A 25,157-nucleotide genomic window follows, 5' to 3' on the forward strand; every position below is an offset into this window, starting at 1 on the left:
TAACTTAATCATCTACACTTAACCATGTATTAACATACACAAATGCAATTAAACAACAAGCTTTTTGTCATGGGAAATATTAAGGGTTTAAACCCAACTTAGGATTCTAATAAATCATAACCCTATAGATTTTTCTAGTTTAGGGTTTTCTAAGTTTTTAAACTTACATAACCTATATAAAATGGATCAGATCATATACTTACCTATACTAAAACACACACTAGCATAACTAGCTTTAACTACAATTCAAACTTATGATTAAATTAGGGTTTTCTAATTAGCCATAAACCCCAATTTTACCGCACAAGTAATTCACCTCACCTACTATCAAACGTAAGGAGTAACCAGGGTCTCACACATTAAAACTGATAGACTAATTTTTAATTTTAAGTTAAGAGTTAGTAGTGGTAAATTTCATAACTCTCATAACCATAAGTGTAATTTCACATGTATATTGTTTTTTAAATAAAAATAACCTTATTAGAGAAATTGAGGTTTGGAAATATGTGTATTTACAAGAATTATGCCTATATGTATAAGCTTGTATAAAGTTAATGTCGATAACTAATACAATGAATCTAGGTGTTAATTGCACTTACCTCCCTTGAGGTTTAGCCAAACTACCAATTAGTCTCTGAAGTTCAGTCAAATTACAAAAAGAGCCCTCAAATGCACAAAATCATAACAACGAGACCCTTCCATTAGTGAATTAATGTTGCCTGATTGCATTCAATGAGTCAGCAAAAAAAGTTCTACTAAAATCCGAAAACAGCCCATCAATATCAACCCTAGACTCTTCTTTCTTCTTTTCATCACCACTAGAAAAATGACATAGATGTAGTTGCAAACTTTGCAGGCTTTGAAGCTGTAATCAATCTCTTTTTTTGGCTAACTATTCAAACTTCAAACTAACAAACCATTTCTTTTGTAAAATGTTTGTTTTTAGAAGAAACAAGAAGCAACCCTACTAGCTGCTTTGACATTCATTTAACAATTTCCAATCTCCATCGGTTCCAATTAATAACATGAAAATTTCCCAAGTCTTAAGCTTTGATTCAAGAAAAAACGTAGTCACAGTTGGAACCATGAATATGGAAGCATGAACTAAAATCTAACAACTTATACAACAAAAGTAAAATTGAATAGAATTCCTTCAAAAGTGAGATCTCAAGTTCGTCGCAAGTCTAGTTTAATGTAGCTGCTAGTGCACCTTTATGATTATGAGTTCCTAAAAGAAAGAGAAGAGAGTCAAAAAAGGCAGGAAGAAGATGGAGGTAGACTTCATGGTGGCATTGGAAAGATGACACCTACGGGATAGGAAGGTAAGTGTGGCCAAGGTTTTTGTTTTTCAGAATCTCTACCTAGTGCCAAAGTTGCTGCCTTTGCTTGTTCATTATTTCCTCCTTTGCTTGTTATTTTGATCACCCATTTCCTGATTAATCACTCACTTTATACCCCCAAATTATCCATAAAAAACTACCGGATTAGTTCAACCAAATCCATTCCAAATCTCGCCATTTGAAATTCAATCAAAATTTCTAAACTCCATAGCAGTTACTCAAGAATGTTTCCCCAACGATGAATCACCAAGCTAAAGAGATTGATCTTTCAACAAACACATGAATAGATAAATTGACAAATTTCATACCCGAAGCTGGCTTTTTTTTCGGGTGCTAAATTTGTGCTTTTAGGTGAAATGCAAAAAGAGAAGGAGTTATTGATAGGTGGTAATGTGCCATTTATGAAGAACTAGGGGTAGATGTAGTGGTAGTGGTAGCAACGAATAAGAAAGGGGCAGAATTTTGCAACTTTTTTTTAAGAAACTTTGCAAATATTCTTAAAAGGAAATTAAATGGGTTTCTATGGGTATGTATAGGATTGAAGCTTGTTCTTTGATTCCCTAAAGGATATGTTTAAGGTCTTTCTTTTGTTTGTTTTTTGTTTCTATTAAGACTTCTTACTTGTTTAGACCTCTTACTTATGTCTATTAGTCTAGACATGTTTATTGTCAAGTACGATGCATAATAAAGGATAATATTGTCATCTCATAGTTTCCATCGATAGATTTAAACGGCGTTACTGAGAGGGGAGGTGATTGTAATTTGACCAAAACTTAAGGATTGATTGGTAATTTGGTCAAACCTTAGGGGAAGTAAATGTAATCAACCCATGAATCTAGACTAGTCTATACAAAATATATCCCTAATTGATGCTAATTGACTAATTGATATGCTATATTAATTGATAGAATGTACATATTGATACAATAACTTATTTACATTAGCATCCCCTGTCAAACTCAAAATGGTTGCAAAGAAACCAACTTAAGTTTGTACATGAGATAAAAAAAAATGACCACAAGATAGTGCTTTTGGTGCAGAGGTTAGCAATCTAGCCCAATAAAGGAATGAAAGAGAGACATAAGATACCATGACAAGATATTACCATATAAAATGATAGTCAATCTCAATAAGTTTGGTGTGCTCATGAAAAACATCATTATGTGCAATATGGATAGCACTGTGTTTATCACAATGAATACTAATAGGAGAAGAGTGAGTAACACTCATTATCTTCAAGTACCTAATGAAACCAAATTAACTCTTGTGATGTGTTAACTAATGCTCAATATTCAACTTTAGAACTAGATCGGAAAACAACTATTTTGTTTCTTGCTTCAGTACAAAATCAAAGAAGCATACAAGAAGAAGCACAATCTAGTAGTGAAATGATGATCAGTAGGATCGTCAGTCCAATCAGCATTAGAGGAAGCAAGAAGTTCAAAGGACGAATATGTCGAGAAATAGAGGCCATGAAAAAGGTACATTTCACATAATGAAGAATTTGAAAAATGTAGCATAATGAACAAAGCGAGGAGCATTCATGATCTGACATACAATATGAATAGTATAAGCAATGTCTGGCCGATTAACAATGAGATAGACAAGACTACCAACTAACTGATGGTATTGTATAAATTTATCCAATAAAGTGCCATCGAGAGTAAGATGAGTATTTGCCTTAAGTTGAGTAGAAGTAGTCTCACTATCTAATAAGCCAGCTGAATTCAAGAGATCAAAAGTATATTTAGATTGAGAGAAGTGATAACCATTGGTATCTAAAGATACCTCAAAACCTAGAAAATAATTAAGAGATCCATGATCCTCCATTTCAAACTGTTGACTGGGGGAGTGCTTAAGTTGTTGAATACCAACCAAATCATCAACATAGACAAGCAACAAGATGGCACTAATTGCTGTCTAGCAAAGAAAAAGGGAAGAATCAAAAGGATTGGATGTGAAACCCAAGTTAATAAGTGTAGAATTGAATTTGGCAAACCAAAATCAAGGACCTTGTTTAACCTCATATAGGACATGCAAAGACAACAGACCTTGTGAGAATAATGTGGAAAACCAAGAGGAAGCCACATATAAACTTCATCAATAAGATCATCATTAAGAAATGCATCCTTTATATCTATTTGAACAAGGGATCAACAAGAATAGAAATAATAGCAATAAGCATATGAAGGGTAGTAAGACAAGCAACTGGAGCAAAATCTCCTCATAATCGATACCATACTTTTGACCACAACCTTTAGCAACAAGTAGAGCCTTATAGTGCTCAATAGATCCATCAATGTGAAGTTTGATTTTATAAACCAATTTGCAACCAATGGCAATTTTTCTAGGAGGCAGATCAACTACATCTCAAGTATGAGTTTTAAGCAAGAAATCCAATTCTTCTTACATAGAAGCTTTGTGAAAAGAATTATGCTTATGTAAAGCAACTAAAGCAAAAAATAATGATAATTACGAAGATGAATTGATTGAGTTCTTACGAAGATGAATAATAAGGTAGAGCAAGAACTAGTGGATCCATTGAAAATGACAACTTGTTAGAGGCAACTGGAGGGGTGTTATTCTGGAGCTAGAAGACGACATTCATTTGAGGAGTATTCAAGGAATAAGTCATCAAAAGGATTGGTAAAATGATATGTTAGGGAAGATGAAGGTAAAATAGTTTGATGAATAGCACAAAAGAATTTATGTTCCCAGAAAATGACATTTCAAGAAATATGCAAGCTACAAGTATTGGATCATAATATTTATGACCTTTATGAGCAATCCTATATCCAAGATAACAACAAAGACGACCATGAGGCTCTAACTTAGAGTTTATGAGCTTGAAGAAGGATAAAACATGCACATCCAAAAACTTTAAGGTGTGAGTAATTAGGAATACTACCGAACAGTGTCTCGTGTAGAGATTTACTTTGAAGGATAGGAGATGAAACCCGATTGATAGATAGACAATAGTAAGAGCAACCTCTCTCCAAAATGGTTCCGATAAAGATGCAAAAATGATTAGAGACCAAATAGCATCTAAAATTTAATGGTGCTTTCATTCATCTCTACCATTTTGATAAGAAATATCTGAGCAAGATAAAGACACAATGTACCTTGAGAGGTTAGTATGGACTTAAAATAACAAGAGGTGTACTCATGGGAATTGTCAGCAGCAAAGAGGGCAGTAGTAGATAAAGTAGCAATAGATGGGGGTCTAGGAGTCAAAGCAATAACAAACTCAAAAAGGGAGTTGGTGGCATTACTATCAATAGTAGTGCAAGGAGAAAAATTCCGAATACACTATCCCTGACCTTCTTTTTTACGCTAGAATTTGTGGTACTAAGAAATAGTATGACCTAAATGGTGACAAAACTTTGCACTCAATAGTTGATTTATTTTCTAGAATTGAAGATGAAGATGCAGGTGGACAAGATACTAAAAGAACAAGGAGCAGTAAGGACCATATCTGCAGAGGATGAATCAGAAGTGTGCCTGCAAGTATCTTCATAAATTAATTCCTTAAAATCAGTATCAAGGGAAGGGAGTGGCTTCTTGCTAAGAATTGAGGTATGAGTAGCCTCAAATTCATCAAGCAATGCCATAAGAAACTGGATAAGGTGATGAGCATCAAGATAGAAATAAAACTTATTTGTTTCACTGGTAAACGCCCATTGTGGTTTAGATTCAACAATTTCTTCTTAAATATAAACCATATCTGAATAGAAATCTTCAATAGATTGACCATGTTTTCAACATAACATACAACTTGCCAAAGGGTTTTGTCATCGTCATGTGCTGCTCGCGTGAGTTTTGTAAGTTCGCGCTTCTCTGGATGGCCCATTGCAATGGTTCGGGTAATTGGGTCGCACATGGATTTTCTGCTTTGGAGTTAATGGCTGTACCAGTTGCTTTCCTTTTCCGGCTCTCACACATGCATTGTTAGGAGCTGACAGTGGAGGTTTCTCAAGAATGGTAATTGGCGTGATTCATCATCCCTGTGTCTTCCGATGCCGTCCGAATTCCAACACGGGCTGGTTGTGTCCTTTTTCCCTAGGGTTTTCTCGTCTGCTTTTTTCATTTCCACTTCCTGAAATTGGTTGTGCCCTTGAACCAGTTCCCCTTTTTCACCTCCTTCCTCTCGCCACCTTCTCTGACCAGCTTGGTTACGAGCTCGGTTACATCTTTTTCGTGCATTTTTAGCTCGGTCTTCTCAAACTTCTTTTACTGGTGTTGCGAGCTCGGTTGCATCTTCTTCGTGCGTTTTAAGCTCGGTCTCCTCGAACATCTTTTACTGGTGCATTTTTCTTCTGCGTATTTGTTTCATGTGGTTTTTTCCCCCCATTTTACACCAGCCATCCTGGAGCCTGTGCGGGGTTGTAGCTCTGCTCTGTTTTTCTGTGGATTTCATCCCTGTTTTCCCCTGGGTTTTTATTTCACTTTTCCAATAGGTTTTTTGTCCTGCACGGTACTTTTTCGTGGTATGCATGTGTTATTTTCAAGTAATGCTTATTCAGAAAAAAAAAATAGCATACAGGCTGTCCAGAGCTCCTTTCCCTGGCAGTTTTGCCGTAGGGTGAGGGAAATTTCCAGAGCAAATCTATCTATGTGGGATTATCTTAGCCTGCCTATAAATATGATCTTTGGCCACAGTGGCATTAATGTTAATGGATTGCTGTTTTTTCCCTTGGGTGTTATGTGTTTTGTTAGTGCATTTTCCTTTTTGATTCCTTCAAGTTCTTCTTACATGTTACGTTAGCCTTGCTGTGTTGTGCATCTGTCTTCTCTTTTTACATTTCCCTTGCCTAATTTTTGTTTCTGGTTTTTCCCGTGTTCTCTAAGAAATGGCTACTAGAACTGTACGCATATCGCGAGTTGATAAGTCTGCATTTGATTGGACTATGCTTGTTCAAGTTATTGAAGCTGATCGTGTAAAGATTTCTCGGAATGGGGATTTTATCCAGGTCTTTTCGTCGGTTTGAGTTTGGTGACCATCAGGTTTGTTCCGTCCACATTGATCTTTCTTGCCCTCCTCCTATTGTGCTGGTTATGTTCTTTTTGTCACTAATTGATCAAATTATTTTTTTACGTTGTTGCTGTTCTGTATTTTTCTTACCCTTTTTAGATCGAGTGATTTTTTTGATGTTGTTGTTCTTCATCTTTAAAAAAAATCTACAGGAAACTATTGTCAACATAATCCAAATAACTTTTCTACAAAATCTCCCTTTAGTTTTCAGTTAATGCTCATTTTGGTTCCATTCCATAGTTCTTATTTCCTTTTTGTCCCAGCATAATTTACGTTGGGGGGGGCTTGTAAGTACATTCTAGGGGTTTGCTGTGTTTTTTTTTCAATTCATCTTCTTGTCTACAACTGAACTGATATCAAATGGATTTTATGCATAGATACACGAGGAAGCCAAGAAGTTTCCTACAAAACTGGAGTGAAGGTTGTCGTGGCATATGGAGGCGCATGCACCCATTGTTCAACAGGTCTGCCTCTATTTTAGCTTAACAATGCTAAAAAAAAACACTTGCTCATATCGTTCACTTTGATTACTGTTTGATCCAAAAGAAAATAAAAAGGGTTCGTCACTAACATCGAAGATGATAGTACTCCTATTCTGAAAGGCTTGTGTGAGTAACTATGAGTAGTGCATTAAAGTGATAATAGATTGTGATAATTTATACAACTAATCGTTTGCCCTTTTCTGTTAAGTACTGTTTTGTTGTTAGCATAAGACTCCTTTTGTTGATGTCCTTTTGTTGCCACAATTTTGTGGAGGAAATGAAATGTTTGTCCTGTTTTGATTTCACAAGCTATGTTGGAGGTTGGAGGGAATAATGATGACATTCTGGAGATGGGTTTAGGAGTTTGATGGTTTGATTGAAGGGTTTATGATTTATTTATTAATTTTGCTTTGGGCTTTAGCAGTTCTGAATGAATTTGTGGTTGTTGTGGTTGCTGCAATTAGGACTTTGAAAGAGGAATCGATGAAGCTTTTTCCTTTTTTTTGTCCGATTAGTCTATTGTTGATTTTTTTACTTGCTTAGATGAAATACATGTCAAATGGTAAATCTTAATTTTTTTTTTTTGAACTTCTTGTGGCAAGTCAATTTTGATGTTGTTTCTTTTTGTCAATAAAGAAGATAGACATCTTGGATTGTCTTTTCGGCCAATTCGGGCATTTCATTTGACCCGTTTCGTTATTCAACTACAGTAAACTACCTGAGGTTGGCCTAATCAATACTTTTTAGAGTTTCTTTTTTTTTTCTAATTACCGGTTTGGCAAATGGGTTGCTGACAGCATTGAAGATGGAAATTTCTAGCTTGGGTTGGCCTATCTGCTAAATTTTTGGGTGGGAGGTTGTAATTACATTTTGTTGTTGCCTCGTATGCCTCTAATAAAATTTGGGAGGATTCATCTTCACATGTCTGTTGTGGTTTCATACTATTAGATGCGATTTTCTCCTTCCTTTTTTTACCTTTAAATGGCCAACCTGAACATTGTTTTTGGTGAAGAATATTACAGATTTTTGTGAGTCTATTTTCTGTATTCTTGCATTTTGTTTGTGGTTAGGCAAAATTTACTGCAAAAATAAAGAAAATCCCACTTACCCATGTGCCAAATTTGTAAAAGAAAGTAGAAAATTGAGAGGAAAAAGGGGGAAAAGTATCAATAGCAATATCAATGTCAAGGGTCATCTTCTCCTCCTTAAGAAATCTCCCTGCAGAAACCTTTAATACTCTAAAAAAGTATAACATGTCACATATCTATGTTGTTTTTTGGCATATTTTGATAGATTTTTTTTTGTGGGTATAGTTTATTTTCATGTTTGAGCATGTGAGCTTTGTTTAGTAATTTATTTCAGGTAATTATTTTTGTTTGTTTGATTACTCTGCAATTCAACTCTTTAGTTTTCTTTTGGGTTGAGTTTAATTTTCAAGCTTTTCTGAGATTTCCTTAATGCATTATGGCCAAGGAGGAGTTTGCAAAGTCTCGTTGGAAATGGGCTCATATAGATTTTATTCATTTTTTCTAAGCTTGAGCGGTTGAAAATATGAAATAGAAAATCTGAAATAATGGAGGCTTAGAACGCACAAAATAGCATGTATCTTATGAGGTTTGTTTGTTTGATTTAGAAGACTATGAGATTCCAAGGCAGTATTCTACATTACTTGTTGGGCAATGTGATTATTTTGCATGACTTCATTGTTCTGCCAATCCTTGAACGTTTGCCATATTTGCTGATCGAATCAACATAAGAGATCTTCAATCGATTATGTAAAAATATTCATTACCCTTATTTTCTCTGTGTAGATTATAGACATCAAAGTTTTATTATCTGTGCGATGGGAAAGCATATTTCATTTCAATGACAATGAACGCGTATAAGGAGGATATCTAGTACTTATCATGTTAGGCATTTTGGCAGTGATTTTTTTTCAATCATTATCTCTCTGGTGATATATCACAGACGAGGTGGATTATCATCAATATATGTAGAAATAAACTGATGATGAATTTAGTGTTAGTGGACTTGAATAAGAAACGGAGTATTCTATTACTGGTCAAGTTGTCAGCTATAAAAACTATCGTGCTGAAGGATGTCAGATGGATGGTTAGAAACTGCCATTTCCAATTTAAGTTGCTGATGAAGGTTCTTTATGGAGGCAGATACCATCTTGGTTTTTCTGAGATATCATCAGAAATTTCATTTTGCCAGTAATTTTACTAAATTTTTGCATGACTTGGATGAGCGAGTTTCTTATAGTTCAATCAAAACATTTCAAAGCATGTTGAACTACTCTAGGAGACTTCTGCAGGATATTGAAAAGAAAATGCAACTCTCTAGATAGAGATGTGCCTCTAATTCACCATTATTCTTGTTCTCATGATTTAGTACACACAGACTTTCATCAATATATAAAGCTTGAATGTTTTAAGACTCGGACTTGAGGCTTTTGGGTTCAATGAGGAACCTATGCATTTTTTTTAATGTACACGACTACTTTTTCACTGTACAATCTTGCTGCTGACATTGATGGCATGTCAATTTGTTGATGCATGTTCATGCACATATTCAAATTGAGTTCAATTGACTTTTGTTTATATAGTTGGGGCTTAGCATGTGCAAGAAAAGTGAAATACACTACAAGAAAACGGGCTTTTTGCAACGCTTTTGCTATGGCACAAGGATAAAGTGCGGTAAATAAGCAGCAAATTTCAATTTGTGCTGCAAATTTCACAACGGTTTCTAATTTTTACATAAAAACGACATAGTTTTAATAAAACCCATAAAAGGGCACTTGGAAAGGTTAAGTGTCTTTTTCTTGATCTTTTGTTCCGGGTCGTGTAATGCTTAAAGACTGAAGAATAAATTCTGACCAATCGAAATACATTTTGAACCAAACAACGGTGTCGTAATCCCAACTCCGTACGTCGTATATTTATCCACGTGAGGAGGACATAGTAATCACTTTCTGTGATTGGCTTAAGATAGCCTTGACTTGCTAAAGACAGAAAACATCCTTTTTTGAACCAATATTCAGATCTTAACTCCGTACGTCGTATATTACCCACCTCACAATATTCAGATCTTAACTCTCCAAAGATCGAATTCTTCAAACTGTTATAGGTCAGATACATAGACCGAATTCTTCCGCTCATCCAAAACCACTGCAGTACGCAGCTTGGATAAGAGTTTGTCAATTTTTTCACCATCTCTGCTTCAAATATAGCAGAAATCAAAAGCTCTTACGCCATCACTATTACAGAGAAAAAGGTAAAAATTCTTCCATATGATTTTCGATTTCTATGTTTTTTCCCTCGTATGTCTTTGTGACCTGCACTCTTCTCTGAATTTCGGTTAATAAGATTTGGCACAAAACCCTAATTTGATTGGGCAAAGTAATTGGTCCTCCGTTGATTCTGAATTTTGTCAACCACAGTTGTCGAAATTCCTACAGCTGAAAGCTCGAACAAATTGACCCAACCATTTGAGTCATTGACTTCAAAAATTAGGTCTCGCGGCAACTAGAAGAGTCTACCCCACTACAGCCCCTGTTCGTTGATATTGCTGTGTTCATGTAAGTGTTTCTTGTAATTTAATGTAATGCGGATTATGAATCTGCATCCTTCATTCTAGTTGATGGGTAATATATGTTTTCCTTGTTTATATGTCCGTGAGCTCATTTTACCACTATTTATCACGTTTAGCATCTGACAAATCCAGACCCTTCTAATAGATACATGATTTAACTTTTCAGTTTTTCTTTTGCCATTAATTGTTGGCATCTGCATTTTGACTTGCTGTTTAACATCCACAGATTGTTTACTTTATGATGGCTATAACTTCTGACCCCTATTATCTATTGAGAAATGCTGGTATCCCTAGTAGGGAACCTTGTTGTTTCATCCTTTGGCTGTATTTTCTCATCTGAAGACTTTATCTGTGACCTTAACTTTTAAAAGATTCATGCGATGAATATATCTTGCTCAGATGCACCCATATCTGTGGTCATTATAGATTTTATTGAGAGGACAATTACTGGACTTAAAATTGTCTTTTAGTTACTTCAGTTATGCATGTGTGTTTGTCTTTAAGTGTGTATTATCTCATTTTTTGATGCTGGGAGAGATCATATTTCCTGAATTGCAGAAAAGTATAACGAGGTTTGAAAATGCCATTATTATAAGTGGTGAACAAATAAAAGTAGATAAGTTCTTGTACATAGTTGAACAGCAATCTAACTATCTGAATTGCCCATAACCATCATCTGCCTAGCAATTGTAGCTTGCTAGCAATTAAATGTTCTACCAAGTTGCAATTAGGAATTTGTAAGACAATCTAGCTCCCCTGATTTATCTATGTTTCTTTTTCTTGCAAACAGAACACTGGTTTGCATATTGACATAAATTCACCACATTCTTTTGGCATTGAGAAGTTGGGTTAACTGTTAACATCGCATTTCACTATGAGCATAGCAAACTGGGATGCACATGCTGCACTTTATTTTTTATTTTTCTTGCATGTTAATAAATTTGCTAATTTTCAATTCTGTTTATAAGGTCTCTTTTTCTTGCCTTCTCAATCTTGTTTCTTGTAGAATGGATGATAGGTCTTGGATCTTTATTGAAGACCGAGTCAATAATCCGTACTTTGAAAAGTGTCTGAGTTACTTCCTTAAATTTGCCTACAAAAAGAAGGAGGTTGGGAGTAGAATATATTGCCCATATAGGCGATGTAAAAACTCAGAACGAAGAAAGGAAGAAACTGTGCGTGCACATGTAACAATGAAGGGGTTTTTGACCACTTATACAAATTGGATTTATCATGGTGAAGATCCATGGGACTTCAATCAAGAAAATATGAACAATGGAGTGTTTAGGCGCATTGAAAATGATGACATGAATGAATTGATACACGAAACACTTGGAAGAACACTTGAAGAGAATTCTAACATAAATTTAGAAGAACTTAGAGGAGCCTGTGATGAAGAGACTAATAAGTTTTTTAAGTTGTTGAAGCATGCCGAAACAGAGTTATACCCTGGATGTAAAAATTTTACTCTTCTATCATTTGTCATCAAGTTGTTGCATGTCAAGTCTCTTTGTCGATGGAGCAACAACTCAATGACAATATTACTGGAGCTTCTCAAGGAAGTTTTTCCCGAGAATGAATTATTTCCAAGCTCTTATCGTGATGCTTGGAAAATTGTTAAAGACTTGGGTCTTAGCTACCATAAAATTCATGCATGCCCCAATGATTGCTTGATTTATTGGAAGGAGACAGAACATGAAACTTTTTGCAGAAAGTGTGGAACTCCTAGGTATAAGCAAATTGTAAAACAATCCGATGATTCAAGTGAACAAGCTAACAAAGTTCCAGCAAAGCTTGTTCGCTATTTTCCTTTGAAACCACGTCTCCAAAGGCTGTTCATGTCATCAAAGACTGCTTCATTAATGAGATGGCATGAAGAGGAGCGCATCAAGGATGGTAAATTGAGGCATCCGGCAGACTCTTTAGCTTGGAAGCATTTTAATGACCGGCACCCAAGCTTTGCTAGTGATCCTCGCAATGTTCGTGTTGGACTTGCAGCGGATGGATTTAACCCATTCAAAGCAATGAACAATAAATACAGCACCTGGCCAGTGATTTTAGTGCCATATAATTTACCCTCATGGATGTGCATGAAGCAAACATCATTTATGTTGTGTTTGCTAATTGATGGGCCTAAAGCTCCAGGTAATGATATTCATATATATCTTCAACCAGTAATTGATGAATTGAATGAGTTTTGGGATCCAGGGGTGCCTACTTATGATGCAGCTAGTAAGCAAATGTTTTACTTACGTGCTGCACTACTTTGGACTATCAATGATTTTCCAGCTTATGGAAATCTATCTGGTTGGAGTACCAAAGGGAAGTATGCATGCCCTTGTTGTAATAAAGATGTTCGAAGTCAATGGTTGATGCATAGCAAAAAACATTGCTATTTGGGTCATCGTCGATTTCTAGCTATTGATCATCCTTATCGTCTAAATCGAGCGCAGTTTGATGGGACAATTGAGAAACATTCTAGACCTGTTCGATTATATGGGTTTGAGATTTTAGAACAACTAAGAGATTTTAGAAATGAATTTGGAAAGGATCAACCAGTTTCCTCAGCTAGGAAAAGGAAAAGGAGGACTAAAGATAATAATGACTTTGAACAAAGTCCCATATGTAGGTATAATTGGAAAAGATTGAATGTATTCTTTCAGTTACCGTATTGGGTGGATAATTTGCTTCCACATAATCTGGATATAATGCATATTGAGAAGAATTTCTTGGAGAATCTCTTGTGGACACTGTTGGGGATGGGCAAGACAAATGATGACATTAATGCTCGATATGATCTAAAAGAAATGGGGATAAGAAAGGCACTTCACCCACAATCTAAGGGTGACAAAGTGTTTCTTCCACCTGCATGCTTCACAATGAGCAAAGATGAAAAAGAAATTTTTTGTAATGTGCTAAAAACTGTCAAGGTCCCTGATGGTTATGCATCAAACATTTTGAGGTGTGTGAATATTAAAATGAGGATGTTTGTTAGAGTTTTTCAAATGAGACAAAATGTTGTGGCAGAATGAAGTTGTAAAACATAAATCCTTATCTAAGCTTGCAAATCTTCCTTTCCTTCCTAGGATCTCTCTCACGCATGCACACACACACACACAGACACAGCCCTGAACCTCCTTCTTGGTACATTAAAGCTAATGATATTGTTTCTTTTTATACTGCTGTAGGTTTATTCCTTGTAAGAGTTTCCACTCGGGCAGATGTTTGCAATCAGCAAAGAGCACAAACTCTCGTCCTTTATTGCCTCCAAAAACCACGACCTCTCATTCCTGGAGACCTTATATTGTTGTATGCTAATTAACTTGCTCTTTTCTTTGAAAACCTTTTATGACTGAACTTTCTTGCTTTCCTTTAATTCTCCTGTTCACATATCTTTTTATTAGTTTGTTTTTCCCTCCCATTTTGATTCACTTAGTCTTAGTTTGTTTTTTGCAGCATGGTACTGTTTTGGCTGGAGTTGGTGCTTCACTACAATGACGAGAAGAGGGCCATCCTTAAAGATTTTATTACTTTGACATTGTAATCACTTAGAAGTCTGAAACTGAAGTTCTTCTCCTGCATTTTATGAAATACTTGCCAAAGGATTTGTTTAGCTCCCTAGGTGTTAGTATTGCAATTGTAACTGTTGACCAAAAAAGGTATACATTTGTTTGTGTATGAAAGAGAGAGACAGATAGAGTGTGTGTGAGAGAGAGAGAGAGGGACAAATTGTGTATGTTCTATCTCTTTCTGTGTGGCAGCCCCACCTTCCCCTGAGGCGAACCAAAGGGGTTAATGGACTGCCTGCCCAACTCTCGCCAGGACTAACGGGACAGTTTGAAGCGATCTAAAACGTTCCGGACATACAAGCACGCTTAAACAAGTCAAAATTTCCAAAATAAAAAAAATGAAAATCGGAGCCGAACATCAATCAAACATATACACCTAGAAATGTAGCATTTACAGACCAAAATAGCATACAAAAGTTATCCCATAAGTTTATACATGTACGGTTTGCAAATCTCAACTAATCGAATGGGTTGGATTAAAATGCGTTTAGGGTTTTGCCCCAAAAGGACCTATTCAAAATATATATGTACATAAGCTCAACTCGGCAATCCATAGGCATAGCCTTTCCAAAAGTACTCAAATTCCTGTAAGGAAAACAAAAGGAATAGAGTGAGCTTACGCTCAGTGAGATACTATCATTCAAGCAACAAGGTTCAAATAAGCATATAGCATATCATTCCAATTCCTCTAGGAAGAAATAAACCAAAAACACACTTTAATAAAATTGGTAAAAGGATACGAACGGCTCTCAAGAGCCCCCTTTCCTCGTTTACATTCTTGATCAGACCTCATTGACCCTCCGTCAACGTTTAAGAGTAACCAACCGTAGGCTCCACTTTACTTCCATTCCATCCACCCAACATACCCCTACCGGACCCAAACTCCAAACAGTAAAAATTTGGCAATACTCGAGTATACCGGAACCAAGAGTCTCATACTCAATGATTCCTTATAACAGTCCCCGTGGCTCGTCAATTTTCACAACCAAGCCGTCGCCGGCTCGATTCAATTGACTACCAACGGGGTTAAGTTCAGTAGTAACAGTAATGGCCGTTGGATACTCGTCCAAACGACACCAAATCAAATATTTGCATGTATCACTCAATTATACAGTAAACAGTCATATACGATAAAAGGGTGAGAGTGATCAAGTACACCCTCCTCTCAATCAAGTTCAACAATGCAATTAAGCCATCAAATCATCGATGTCAAGTGTAGCAAAGCCACATAGTAGGAAACAAGTGAGTAGTACACTCACCAAGCAAGCAAATGATATTTCATATACCTCCGCCCAAAAAGCGTCTTGAACCACCGTCATGTCCTAAAACATTCAAATAAGCACAATAAGACTCGATTACAAGTCATAAACCAATTCCACATACTACCAAAATAAGGCTCCATTAGAATGTCTAAGTACTAAAGTAAGCTAGGGAAAATCCGGAAATGAAGTTAAGCTCTAACTCTAAAAACAGTTTTTTTGACATCGTTTACCGGTTTTGGCACCACCGGTACTACGGTTATCAGATGGAGGTGTAATATATACCGTTTCGAAGCTAACAGAAAGGGCTACAATGTTGAAGAAGGCCACTCAGTCCAGTTTGTAGTGCAACTAGGTCAAAAGTTCAGTATACTAAACCAGAACCGCATAAACAAGTTAACAAACCGCATTCTGGTTAAATAACCACAACTCAGGCTACCACAGTCCAAATCAAGTGATTCCAAAGCCATCCGAAAGCTAAGATACCAGGCTATATTTCTTAAGAAGACATCAATAACCAAATCAGTAGTATTCCCAATCAAATCAACCAATTATAGAAACGAATTAGCATGTTCGGGTAGAAACAGGGTAGCAGGGGTATTTTGGTCTTTTCATAAGCTACGCTACTCAGATTGGTCTGAAATTTTGTAGGAAACTATAAAATACCATCCTCTACAACTTTCATGTTTTAACCCAAAGCTAATTCGGCATCTAACGATGAGGAACAGTACTGGGCAGAATGAGGGGAAATGAAACCCTAACTTTCAAAATTTCTTTCCAAAGCAGAAATTTTCTGCAATTAACCACACTTTACACCTTCTAACTTCCTTCAATATCATTTCCAACCATCATACATGGCCACACAACATTAATCATATGAAAACAGAAAAATTATGAATAAATAGGAAAATTCACCTATTTCAACCAAAAGTCACAAAATAGCACCTAAATCCATCAATTCATCTCATATAAGTTATTAATTAAACATTATTGAGAAGGAGGAAAGGTCCCTTACCTTAACAACTCAAGAAAAGAGCAACTTAGCACTTTAATCCTCCAAACCTCTCCACTAATCACCTCACAATCACTCACTTAAGGGTTTTTATGGAACAAAAGCAAGATTAAATGGTTGGTTTGTTGGATTTGAACAAGATTGAAGCAAGAACTTGGAGAGCTTTTCCTTTCTTTTGCTTGGAGAGAGCCGGCCACAATAAGCTTGGAAATGAAGTGATTTTAATCAATTTTTTTTTATTTAGTCAAATGGTAAAAGGATGAATAGTAGTCAAAAAGGTAAAATTAACCTCCAAGTGACACTTGTCACTTTTAGTCAATGTATGGTCATCTCTTTGTTCCTCTCACACCAATCCATTTGGTAACCTCTAATTATCTCATAATATCCAGTAAATTAAACCCAATATCCAAAACTTAACCTAAGTGGCCGAATTTTTCCGAACTTTTCGCACTAGCGGGTCCCACGTCCGGTATAAGCTCTTAATTTCTCAAAAACGATCCGATACTAGGAAAATCATCTAAAAACTATATTTACTCATAAATATTATCTAGAAAATTTTCCTAATAAAGAAAATGCAGAACAACATGCCATTAAATAGAATAAAACCTAGAAAATGAGAAAATATACGGGTTCTCATATTCTGTCTCTCACTATTGGTTGTTTGCCCATCTTTGCACGGTGTACAACACATTCACACACACTCTCTCTCATAGTTTATCTCTTCTATTTGCATACTTGCAAAATCACAATATTCGAACTCGACTTGACTCATTGCTATTCCTAAGCTTAGATTTTATTAATGGAATAAAAATTTTTTCAACTCGTAATGGGCTCCATCAAATGTCCCAATTGGTATATATCGTGCAAATATAATAGTTTCAATTTATGAGCTTTTTTTTTGGAACTTTAATTAAACCTGTCCTGTTACATTTTTTTTACTCCAGTTTCTTTATGTTTCAAATAATAGATGTCCTTGGAAATTTAGATATTTTACAGCTGTCCTCTTTTTACTTTCTTACAGTAATCGACTTTAAGATATGTTGTACTCTTAATATTTAATCCAACCACACCATCACCATCTATATAAGTCCTTCTTAATCCCGTCTAAATGGGCATGCATGCTGGTTACTCCACCACAGAACGCCACGGTTATACCTCCTAGTTGTTTCATAACATGCAACCGAAGAGAAAGTTGATACTGGTGAGAAAGATTTATAGCAATATGGCGGTCTGCCAAAATGTCTCAAACTCCCTTAGGACTATCAAAATATTTGAAGAGGCGACTGATTGTAGGCGCAGAAGTGTTTATGATCCAAGTGATAATTTTATGATTATCATTATCCCATTCTTCAAAACGCATATTGACTTTGTCATAAGATTTTTCATCAATAGGAAAGTTTATATCCACAAAGAAAATTTTAGAATGAGAAGAGCTAATGCCTTCAAGAACAATGCGAATAGAATAAGAAACTTTAGCTTGCACCATAGGAGATAACGAACAACTAAAAATATACTCAAGGTGATGAACAAATAATAGTATAGTACTATAGAGGCCAAAAAAAAGAGAAAATTGATGCCAAAATTGGATTGAGAAGGTCCAAAAATCATAGGAACCGGTCTAAATTATGAAAAAAATATCAAAGTAACTGCAGAGGCCCTGTTCTGGGCCCGGCCACGTGGTAGCCCAGCTCTGGCCGAGCTGGGCCCCGGCCTTCAGCCCTTTGACAATTGCCCTGGGCCGCTTTACTGCTAGGGCTCCAAAGGGCTCTGGGAAAGGACTCCGGAAAGGTCGGAGGAGATCCCCCGTGGATCGGGATTGGGAGCTATGCCGGGCAAGTCCCGCACCGTGCGGAGGTCGGACTCTCTGAACAAGTATAAATGGTAACTTCCACCACTCTGACAAGGTACGCAAACAACACGCTCACTATAGGCAAATTACTCCCGGTTGTTACTACTTCCCGTGAATCCTACTCACCGGAGAACTAACTTGACCGTCAGAGTGCCCTCGAGGACAACCCTCGGGCCCCCTCTGTTAGTTTATCCTTGTTTGTTTTGCAGGTTTAGGACCAGCTCTGCCATCAGCACCCCGAGCTGATCAGGTCAGCTCTCCTACATCCCGGGGAAGTTCCGTGCTTCTTCAGTTGGCGCCGTCTGTGGGAACGAGAGGTAAGTGCAGTTGTGTTGATGGCAAAGACGCGATCCAAGTGAGCGGTAGACAGCGCCGGCCCTGGAGGCGGTGAGGGATCCCAGCGAAAGGAGGCTGAGGCGTCTCGGGGCGCCGGGGGCTCAGCCCTTTCAGGGGAGCGCAGGCAGCAGATTTTCCAGTTCGTGACGGAAAATCTCCCCATGCTGGAGGATATAATCCGGCAGGCGAAGGAGGGAGAGGGGGCTGAGGGTGCCCAGACCTCCGGGCCCAAGGGGAAGGAGAAGGAGTCACCCCCTGATCCTTCGGAGGATGAGTCACGAGACCAGCCCCCTAGGAGGAAACGGCCACGGACTCCTCCCCGCCCGCGAGCCTCGGAAGTCGGAGACAGCGAAAGGTACTCCCGGCACAGGTCCACGGGGAGCAAGCCGAGGGGTCCCTCGCTGGGGAGGCCTGCGAGGAACGGTCTCGTGCGCGCTCCCCAGACAGGTCTGCCAGGAGCCGACCTCGCAACCACCTTCATTCGGACCCTGCCCGGGATGAGCTTGAACAGATCCTTAGGCCCCAGCCATACGAGGACAACTACGCCACCTCGCCCTTTACCCGGGAAATAGAGGACTACCCGTTACCCCGGAGGTTTAAGATTCCGAGCATCGAGATGTACGATGCCTCTACAGACCCGGAGGACCACCTCTCGGTCTTCTTGACGCACATGCGCCTGCAAACCGCCGCGGATGAGGTCCGCTGCAAGACCTTCCCCATGTTCCTAAAGGAGAAGGCGCGGCTCTGGTTCCAGGGGTTGAAATCGGGGTCTATACGGAGCTTTCCCGAGCTGGCCCGGCAGTTTGCAGCCCAGTTCATCTCCTCGAAGGTCTACGCGAGGAACGCAACCCACCTGATGTCCATTAGGCAAAGGCCCGACGAGTCACTGAGGAATTTCATGACCCGCTTCAATGCGGAGAGCTTTCAGGTCAGGGACAGGGACGAAAAAGTGGTGATGGCCGCCTTCACGAACGGGCTCAGGATGGAGGAGTTTTTCTACGACCTGGCCAAGAAACCCCCCGTAGATCTGGAGGAGCTCCTTCGCAGGGCGCACGAGGCTGCTAATGCGGAGGAGGCAGGTCGCCTAAAGAAAGAATCCGATCGGGAGCTCGGAGATCGGAGAGGTCGGACTAACCCCTCAGAGGGCAAGGACGTCCCATCCAAGAAAAACGTCTTCGACCGGCTCTCAAAGGAGAAGGCCCCTGCTCCGCCGCCACTCCCAGAGAAGACCTACACCCCTCTAACACGGCCGAGGGCTCAGATCTTGGCTGTGATGGAGGCGGAAGGGCTGGGAGATCGGCCGCCCAAGATGGGGACGCCCTGGAATAAAAGAACCAGGATCGGTACTGCGCCTTCCACCGCAACGTCGGACACGACACGGAGGGATGCTAGGCCCTGCGTAAGGAGATAGAAGACCTGATCCAGCGCGACTTTTTAGGGCGGTTCGTACGCCGACCAGGTCAGGAGCTGGGGCGCAACCACTACGGGGATAGGCACGAGGGACGGCGACGCGACCGCCCTGAGCGGCGCGACGCTCCTCGGGGCCACTCTCCCGACCAGGACACCCAAAACCTGGCGGGGGTGATAAACACCATTGCCGGAGGCCCCACGGGGGAGGACAGTCATGCAGCTCGGAAGAACAAGCGACCACCCCCGAAGGGGACGACTCCTTGAAGCGCTTGCGCATGGACGAGGAGATTACCTTCGGACCAAGGGATGCGGTCCCCCTGGCCTCCGGGAACCACGAAACCATCGTGATAGATATTGTCACCAACAACTACCGGGTAAAGAAGGTGTATGTCGACTAGGGTAGCGCGGTTGACATTATGTTCTATCGGGTGTTCAAGGAGCTCGGATTAAGGGATGACCAGCTGACCCCGGTCAGGACACCTCTGGTAGGCTTCACAGGACCACCCATCAGCTCGGAAGGGATGATCACCCTGATGGTCACAGTAGGACAGGCTCCCAAGTATCGGACCGTTCCCGTTAACTTCGTGGTGGTCAAGCAGTCGTCCCCGTACAATGTGTTCCTGGGAAGGCCTGCTTTGAACGCCCTCCGAGCTATTCCCTCCACCTACCACCTCAGCGTCAAGTTCCCGACCTCGGGAGGGATAGCCGAGGTGCACGGCGATCCAGAGGTAGCCAGGGCTTGCTACCTGGCCACACTCCGAGGGCAGGAAAAGGTGGTCGCCCAGACGACCTGTTTGGAGCCCTACATCCCGGGGGATGAGGCCCAACAGCTGGGCACCCAAGATGAGATTGAGGAGTTCCCCCTAAGGGAGGATTGGCCCAACCAGGTTCTCCGCATCGGAGCCTTGTTGCCCGCCAAGGAGAAGGAGGACCTGAAAGCTCTGCTAAGAGAGTACTCCCAGGTCTTCGCTTGGTCGGTGGATGACATGCCTGGGATCCCAACGGACCTGGCAGTCTACCACCTTGACGTCGACCCTCACTTCAAGCCGGTGAAGCAGAAGAAAAGGAGTTTCCCCCCTGAGAGGAACGAGGTGATCAAGGCGGAGGTCGGCAAGTTGTTGGAGTCCAAGATCATCCTGGAGGTCTACTACCCGACCTGGTTGGCCAATCCGGTCCTAGTCAAGAAGGAGGACCAGACCTGGAGGATGTGCGTAGACTTCACGGACCTTAACAAAGCCTGCCCGAATGACTGCTTTCCCCTGCCTAGAATCGACAGGTTAGTAGACTCTACTGTGGGTTTTGATGTTTTATGCTTCCTGGATGCTTTTAAGGGATACCACCAGATAGAGATGGCTGAGGAGGACCGGGATAAGACCTCCTTCATCACCGACGAAGGGACCTACTGCTACAGGACCATGCCATTCGGACTCAAGAACGCGGGGGCCACTTACCAGCGCCTGGTCAACAAGCTATTCCAAGGCCAGATCGGCAGAAACATGGAGGTCTATGTGGACGACATGATCGTCAAAAGCCGGACGGACCAGCGACTCATACCCGACCTTAAGGAGATCTTGAACATCCTCTTGGAGAGCCGGATGCGCCTGAATCCGAAGAAATGCACCTTTGGGGTCAAGTCGGGAAGGTTTCTCGGTTTCCTGGTATCCCGAGAGAGAATCCGGGCCAACCCGGATAAACTCCAGGCCATCATGGACATGGCCCCTCCGAGGAGCGTGAAGGAAGTCCAACGGCTAACAGGAAGGATGGCCGCCCTGAATAGGTTCCTCTCGCGCTCCGCGGTCCGGGGGCTGCCCTTCTTCCGAATACTGAAAGCGCCGAAGGACTTCCACTGGACTGAGGAGTGCCAGAAGGCCTTCACCGACCTAAAAACCTACTTGGCCGAGCTACCAACTCTGACCGCCCCAGAGTCGGGGGAGACCCTATTCCTATACCTGTCCGCTTGCAACGAGGCCGTCAGTGCGGTCTTGGTGCGGGAAGACGGGGGGGCTCAGAGGCCGGTGTATTACGTAAGCCGAGCTCTACAGGGGCCAGAGACACGATACTCGCCAGCCGAGAAGCTGGTCCTTGCCTTGGTACATGCGGCACGCAAGCTCCGCCCTTACTTCCAGGCTCACAGCATTGTAGTCCTGACCGACCAGCCCTTGCGTCAGATACTCACCAAACCCGAGGTCTCGGGCAGGATGACCAAGTGGGCCGTCGACCTGGCCGAGCATGACCTTAGTTATCGGCCTCGCACCGCAATCAAGGCCCAGGCCTTGGCAAACTTCCTTGCAGAGGGGGCTAACTTAAACCTGGCCGAATTAGCCCCGACCCCCACGGACACCCCGGCCGAGGAGCCATGGGTGCTGTTCGTGGATGGCGCCTCGAGCAAGGAAGGGAGCGGAGCTGGCCTGCTGCTCACCTCGCCCACCGGGGAAGAACTGACCTATGCGCTTAGGTTCGACTTCCCTGCGTCCAATAACGAGGCGGAGTACGAGGCCCTGTTGACGGGGTTGCGGATAGCCCACCAGATGGGAATCACCACGATCAGAGTCCGGAGTGACTCTCAGCTCGTCGTCCTCCAGATCCGCGGGGAGTACGAAGCCAAGGACGAGGTCATGAAAAAATACCTGGCCAAGGTAAGAGAGGCGGTGGCCTTGTTCGGAACCTTTGAAATCGAGCGGGTGCCGAGGTCTCAGAACAAGCGGGCAGATGCCCTCTCAAAACTGGCGTCCTCCTCTTTTGCCCATCTGAGCAAAGAGGTCTTGGTGGAGGTGGTAAAACAAAAGAGTATCGATCAGGTCCAGGTCCTGGCTATAGACAGCTCGGCCACCTGGATGACGCCCCTCGTAGACTTCCTCAGCTCGGGTGCCCTCCCCGGAAACAAAGCAGAGGCCCGCCGAATCCAGCTCCGAGCTGCCAAATACGCCTATGCCGGGGGAACCCTCTATAGGAGGTCGTACTTGTCCCCCTTGCTAAAGTGCGTGACTCCCGAGGAAGGTGATTATGTCCTGCGCGAGGTCCATGAAGGAATATGTGCGGCGCATGTGGGGTCTCGGGTGTTGGCTAAAAAGTGTCTCCTTCTGGGCTATTACTGGCCCTCTGTCTTCCGAGACGCAGCAGATCTGGTCCAGAAATGCAGAGCTTGCCAGGTGCACGCCTCGCTGCGCCATCAGCCAGTTCAGGAGATGGTCCCCATCCACAGTCCTTGGCCCTTCGCTCAATGGGGGATAGACCTCCTGAGTCCCTTCCCCCGAGCCCCGGGAAGATATGAACACCTTGTGGTGGCAATAGACTACTTCACTAAGTGGGTGGAAGCGGAGCCCCTGGTCTCTATCTCGGGGAAGGCAATTCAGAAATTCTTCTGGAAGAGCATAGTTTGCCGGTTTGGGATTCCGCATGTCCTGATATCCGACAACGGCCGCCAGTTCGCCGAGAACCCTTTCCGCAGTTGGTGCGCCGAGCTCGGAATCAACCAACACTTCACGTCGGTTGGTCACCCTCAGGCCAATGGTCAGGTGGAGAACGCTAACCGAACTGTCCTGCAAGGGTTGAAGACTAGACTGGAGTCCGCCCAATCGAACTGGCTGGATGAGCTCCCCAGTGTCCTCTGGGCTTACCGCACTACGCCCCGGATGGCAACCCAAGAGACCCCGTTCTCCCTAACTTATGGAGTAGAGGCGGTGGTACCCGCGGAGGTCGGTCTTCCCTCACCCAGAACACAGAACTTCGTGGCAACCTCCAACGAGGAAGAGCTCAGGTGCAACTTGGATATGCTCGAAGTCAGGCGTGAGGAAGCGGCTGTTCGAATGGCTAAGTATAAAAGCCAGCTCGCCCGCTATCACAACGCCAAAGTGAGGACTATACAGTACTTGCCCGGAGACCTCGTCCTAAGAAAGAACTCGATCAGTCAAGCTCACAGCTCCAACAAGCTCAACCCAAACTGGGAGGGCCCCTACAAGGTCCTTGAGGTGAGCCGAGTTGGTTACTGCAAGCTCGCCAGCATGAATGGATCCGAGGTACACCGTACTTGGCACTTCTCCAATCTGCGACTGTTTTTAGCATAGGATAGCCTAGAAATCCCAGTTGTCTGTGCTCTGGAATTAGAATTTTTGTTTTCTCAATCAATAAAAGCCCGACTTTACAATTTCAATTTCACTTGTACTTGTTTCATTGTAACATTTTTTACAAGTCTGCACCTCACACTAGCACACTTAGCGTTCCCTCGCTCAATGTCCTAGTGGGGGGCTAGGGGTACTAAGCGGCCAAGTGTGAAGCGTTCGGCCCAGGAGGTCGGCGCGAACGCACTCAATGGTTAAGTACTCAGCCGAGTGTGAAGCGCTCGTCCCAGGAGGTCGGCAGGATCGAGGAAACTTGGAGGATTCTAGGAATTCCGCGTTCGACCCAGGAGGTCGGCGAAGGAGGAGTTCGACGCCCAACCTGCTCGACCCCTATAGGTCGGCATGGGTTAAATATTCCAAGGCTTCTAAGTTGGTGCTCGACCCAGGAGGTCGGCACGATCAAGGTATAGTGTTCGGCCCACGAGGTCGGCAGGATCGAGGAAAAACGAGGAAACTTGGAAGGGTTCTGGGTTCTGGAAACTCCGCGCTTGGCCCAGGAGGTCGGCGGAAAGGAGTTCGACGTTGACATGCTCGGCCCCAAGAGGTCGGCATGGCTTAAATATTCCAAGGATCCCATGTCAAGGCCCGGCCCCGGAGGTCGGCGTGATTGAGAACTTGGATGGAAGCTGATACTCGACCCCTAGAGGTTGGCACGACAGAATGGGGAGCAAGCAAGAAATGCAAAATAAGTCTCAAGTTTTATATATGCATCCAAAGCCTATCTATTACAAGGCTCACAGAGTTCCTGAGCCGCCTATCTATTACAAAGCGCCCTGCCTATCTACCGCAAAATTTTCGAGTTGGCGATCTCCTTCGATGTCTGCTCTACCTGCTGGTGGCTCGTCCGGAGCCGGAGCTGAAAGTACATCTTAAGCATGTTGAGAGGCGTATGGTGAAGGCTATTCAGGAGCCCGGGAGCAGGGGAGCCCTTCTGTCTTGAATGGACCTCCAAGAGCATTTTCAACTGGAGCATGGTCACATCCTTATAAGAAGGCAGAAAGGGTCTCTGGAGTGGCCACCGCCCTAAACCACTGGCTCCTTCCCGGCAGCTCGGCCAGGAGACCCGCCCTCCTCCAAGGGGACCTCCTCCAGCACGGCCCCGGTGTCAATCCGGCCTGCCAGCTCCTTCAGGGAGTGCCCCTTGCGGTACCCGTCG

At 42.1% G+C, this 25,157-nt stretch overlaps 1 protein-coding gene across 1 annotated transcript; it reads left to right on the forward strand.

Annotated features, from left to right (window-relative positions):
* The first annotated feature begins 11,455 nt into the window (after nt 1-11,455).
* On the forward strand, nt 11,456-13,480 carry LOC140035692 (uncharacterized). The gene has a single exon (XM_072077020.1). The coding sequence runs from the start codon at nt 11,456-11,458 to the stop codon at nt 13,478-13,480; it is 2,025 nt and encodes a 674-aa protein (XP_071933121.1).
* Nucleotides 13,481-25,157: the final 11,677 nt, after the last annotated feature.

Source organism: Coffea arabica, chromosome 2c (genome assembly GCF_036785885.1).
Source record: "Coffea arabica cultivar ET-39 chromosome 2c, Coffea Arabica ET-39 HiFi, whole genome shotgun sequence".
Lineage (NCBI taxonomy): Eukaryota > Viridiplantae > Streptophyta > Magnoliopsida > Gentianales > Rubiaceae > Coffea > Coffea arabica.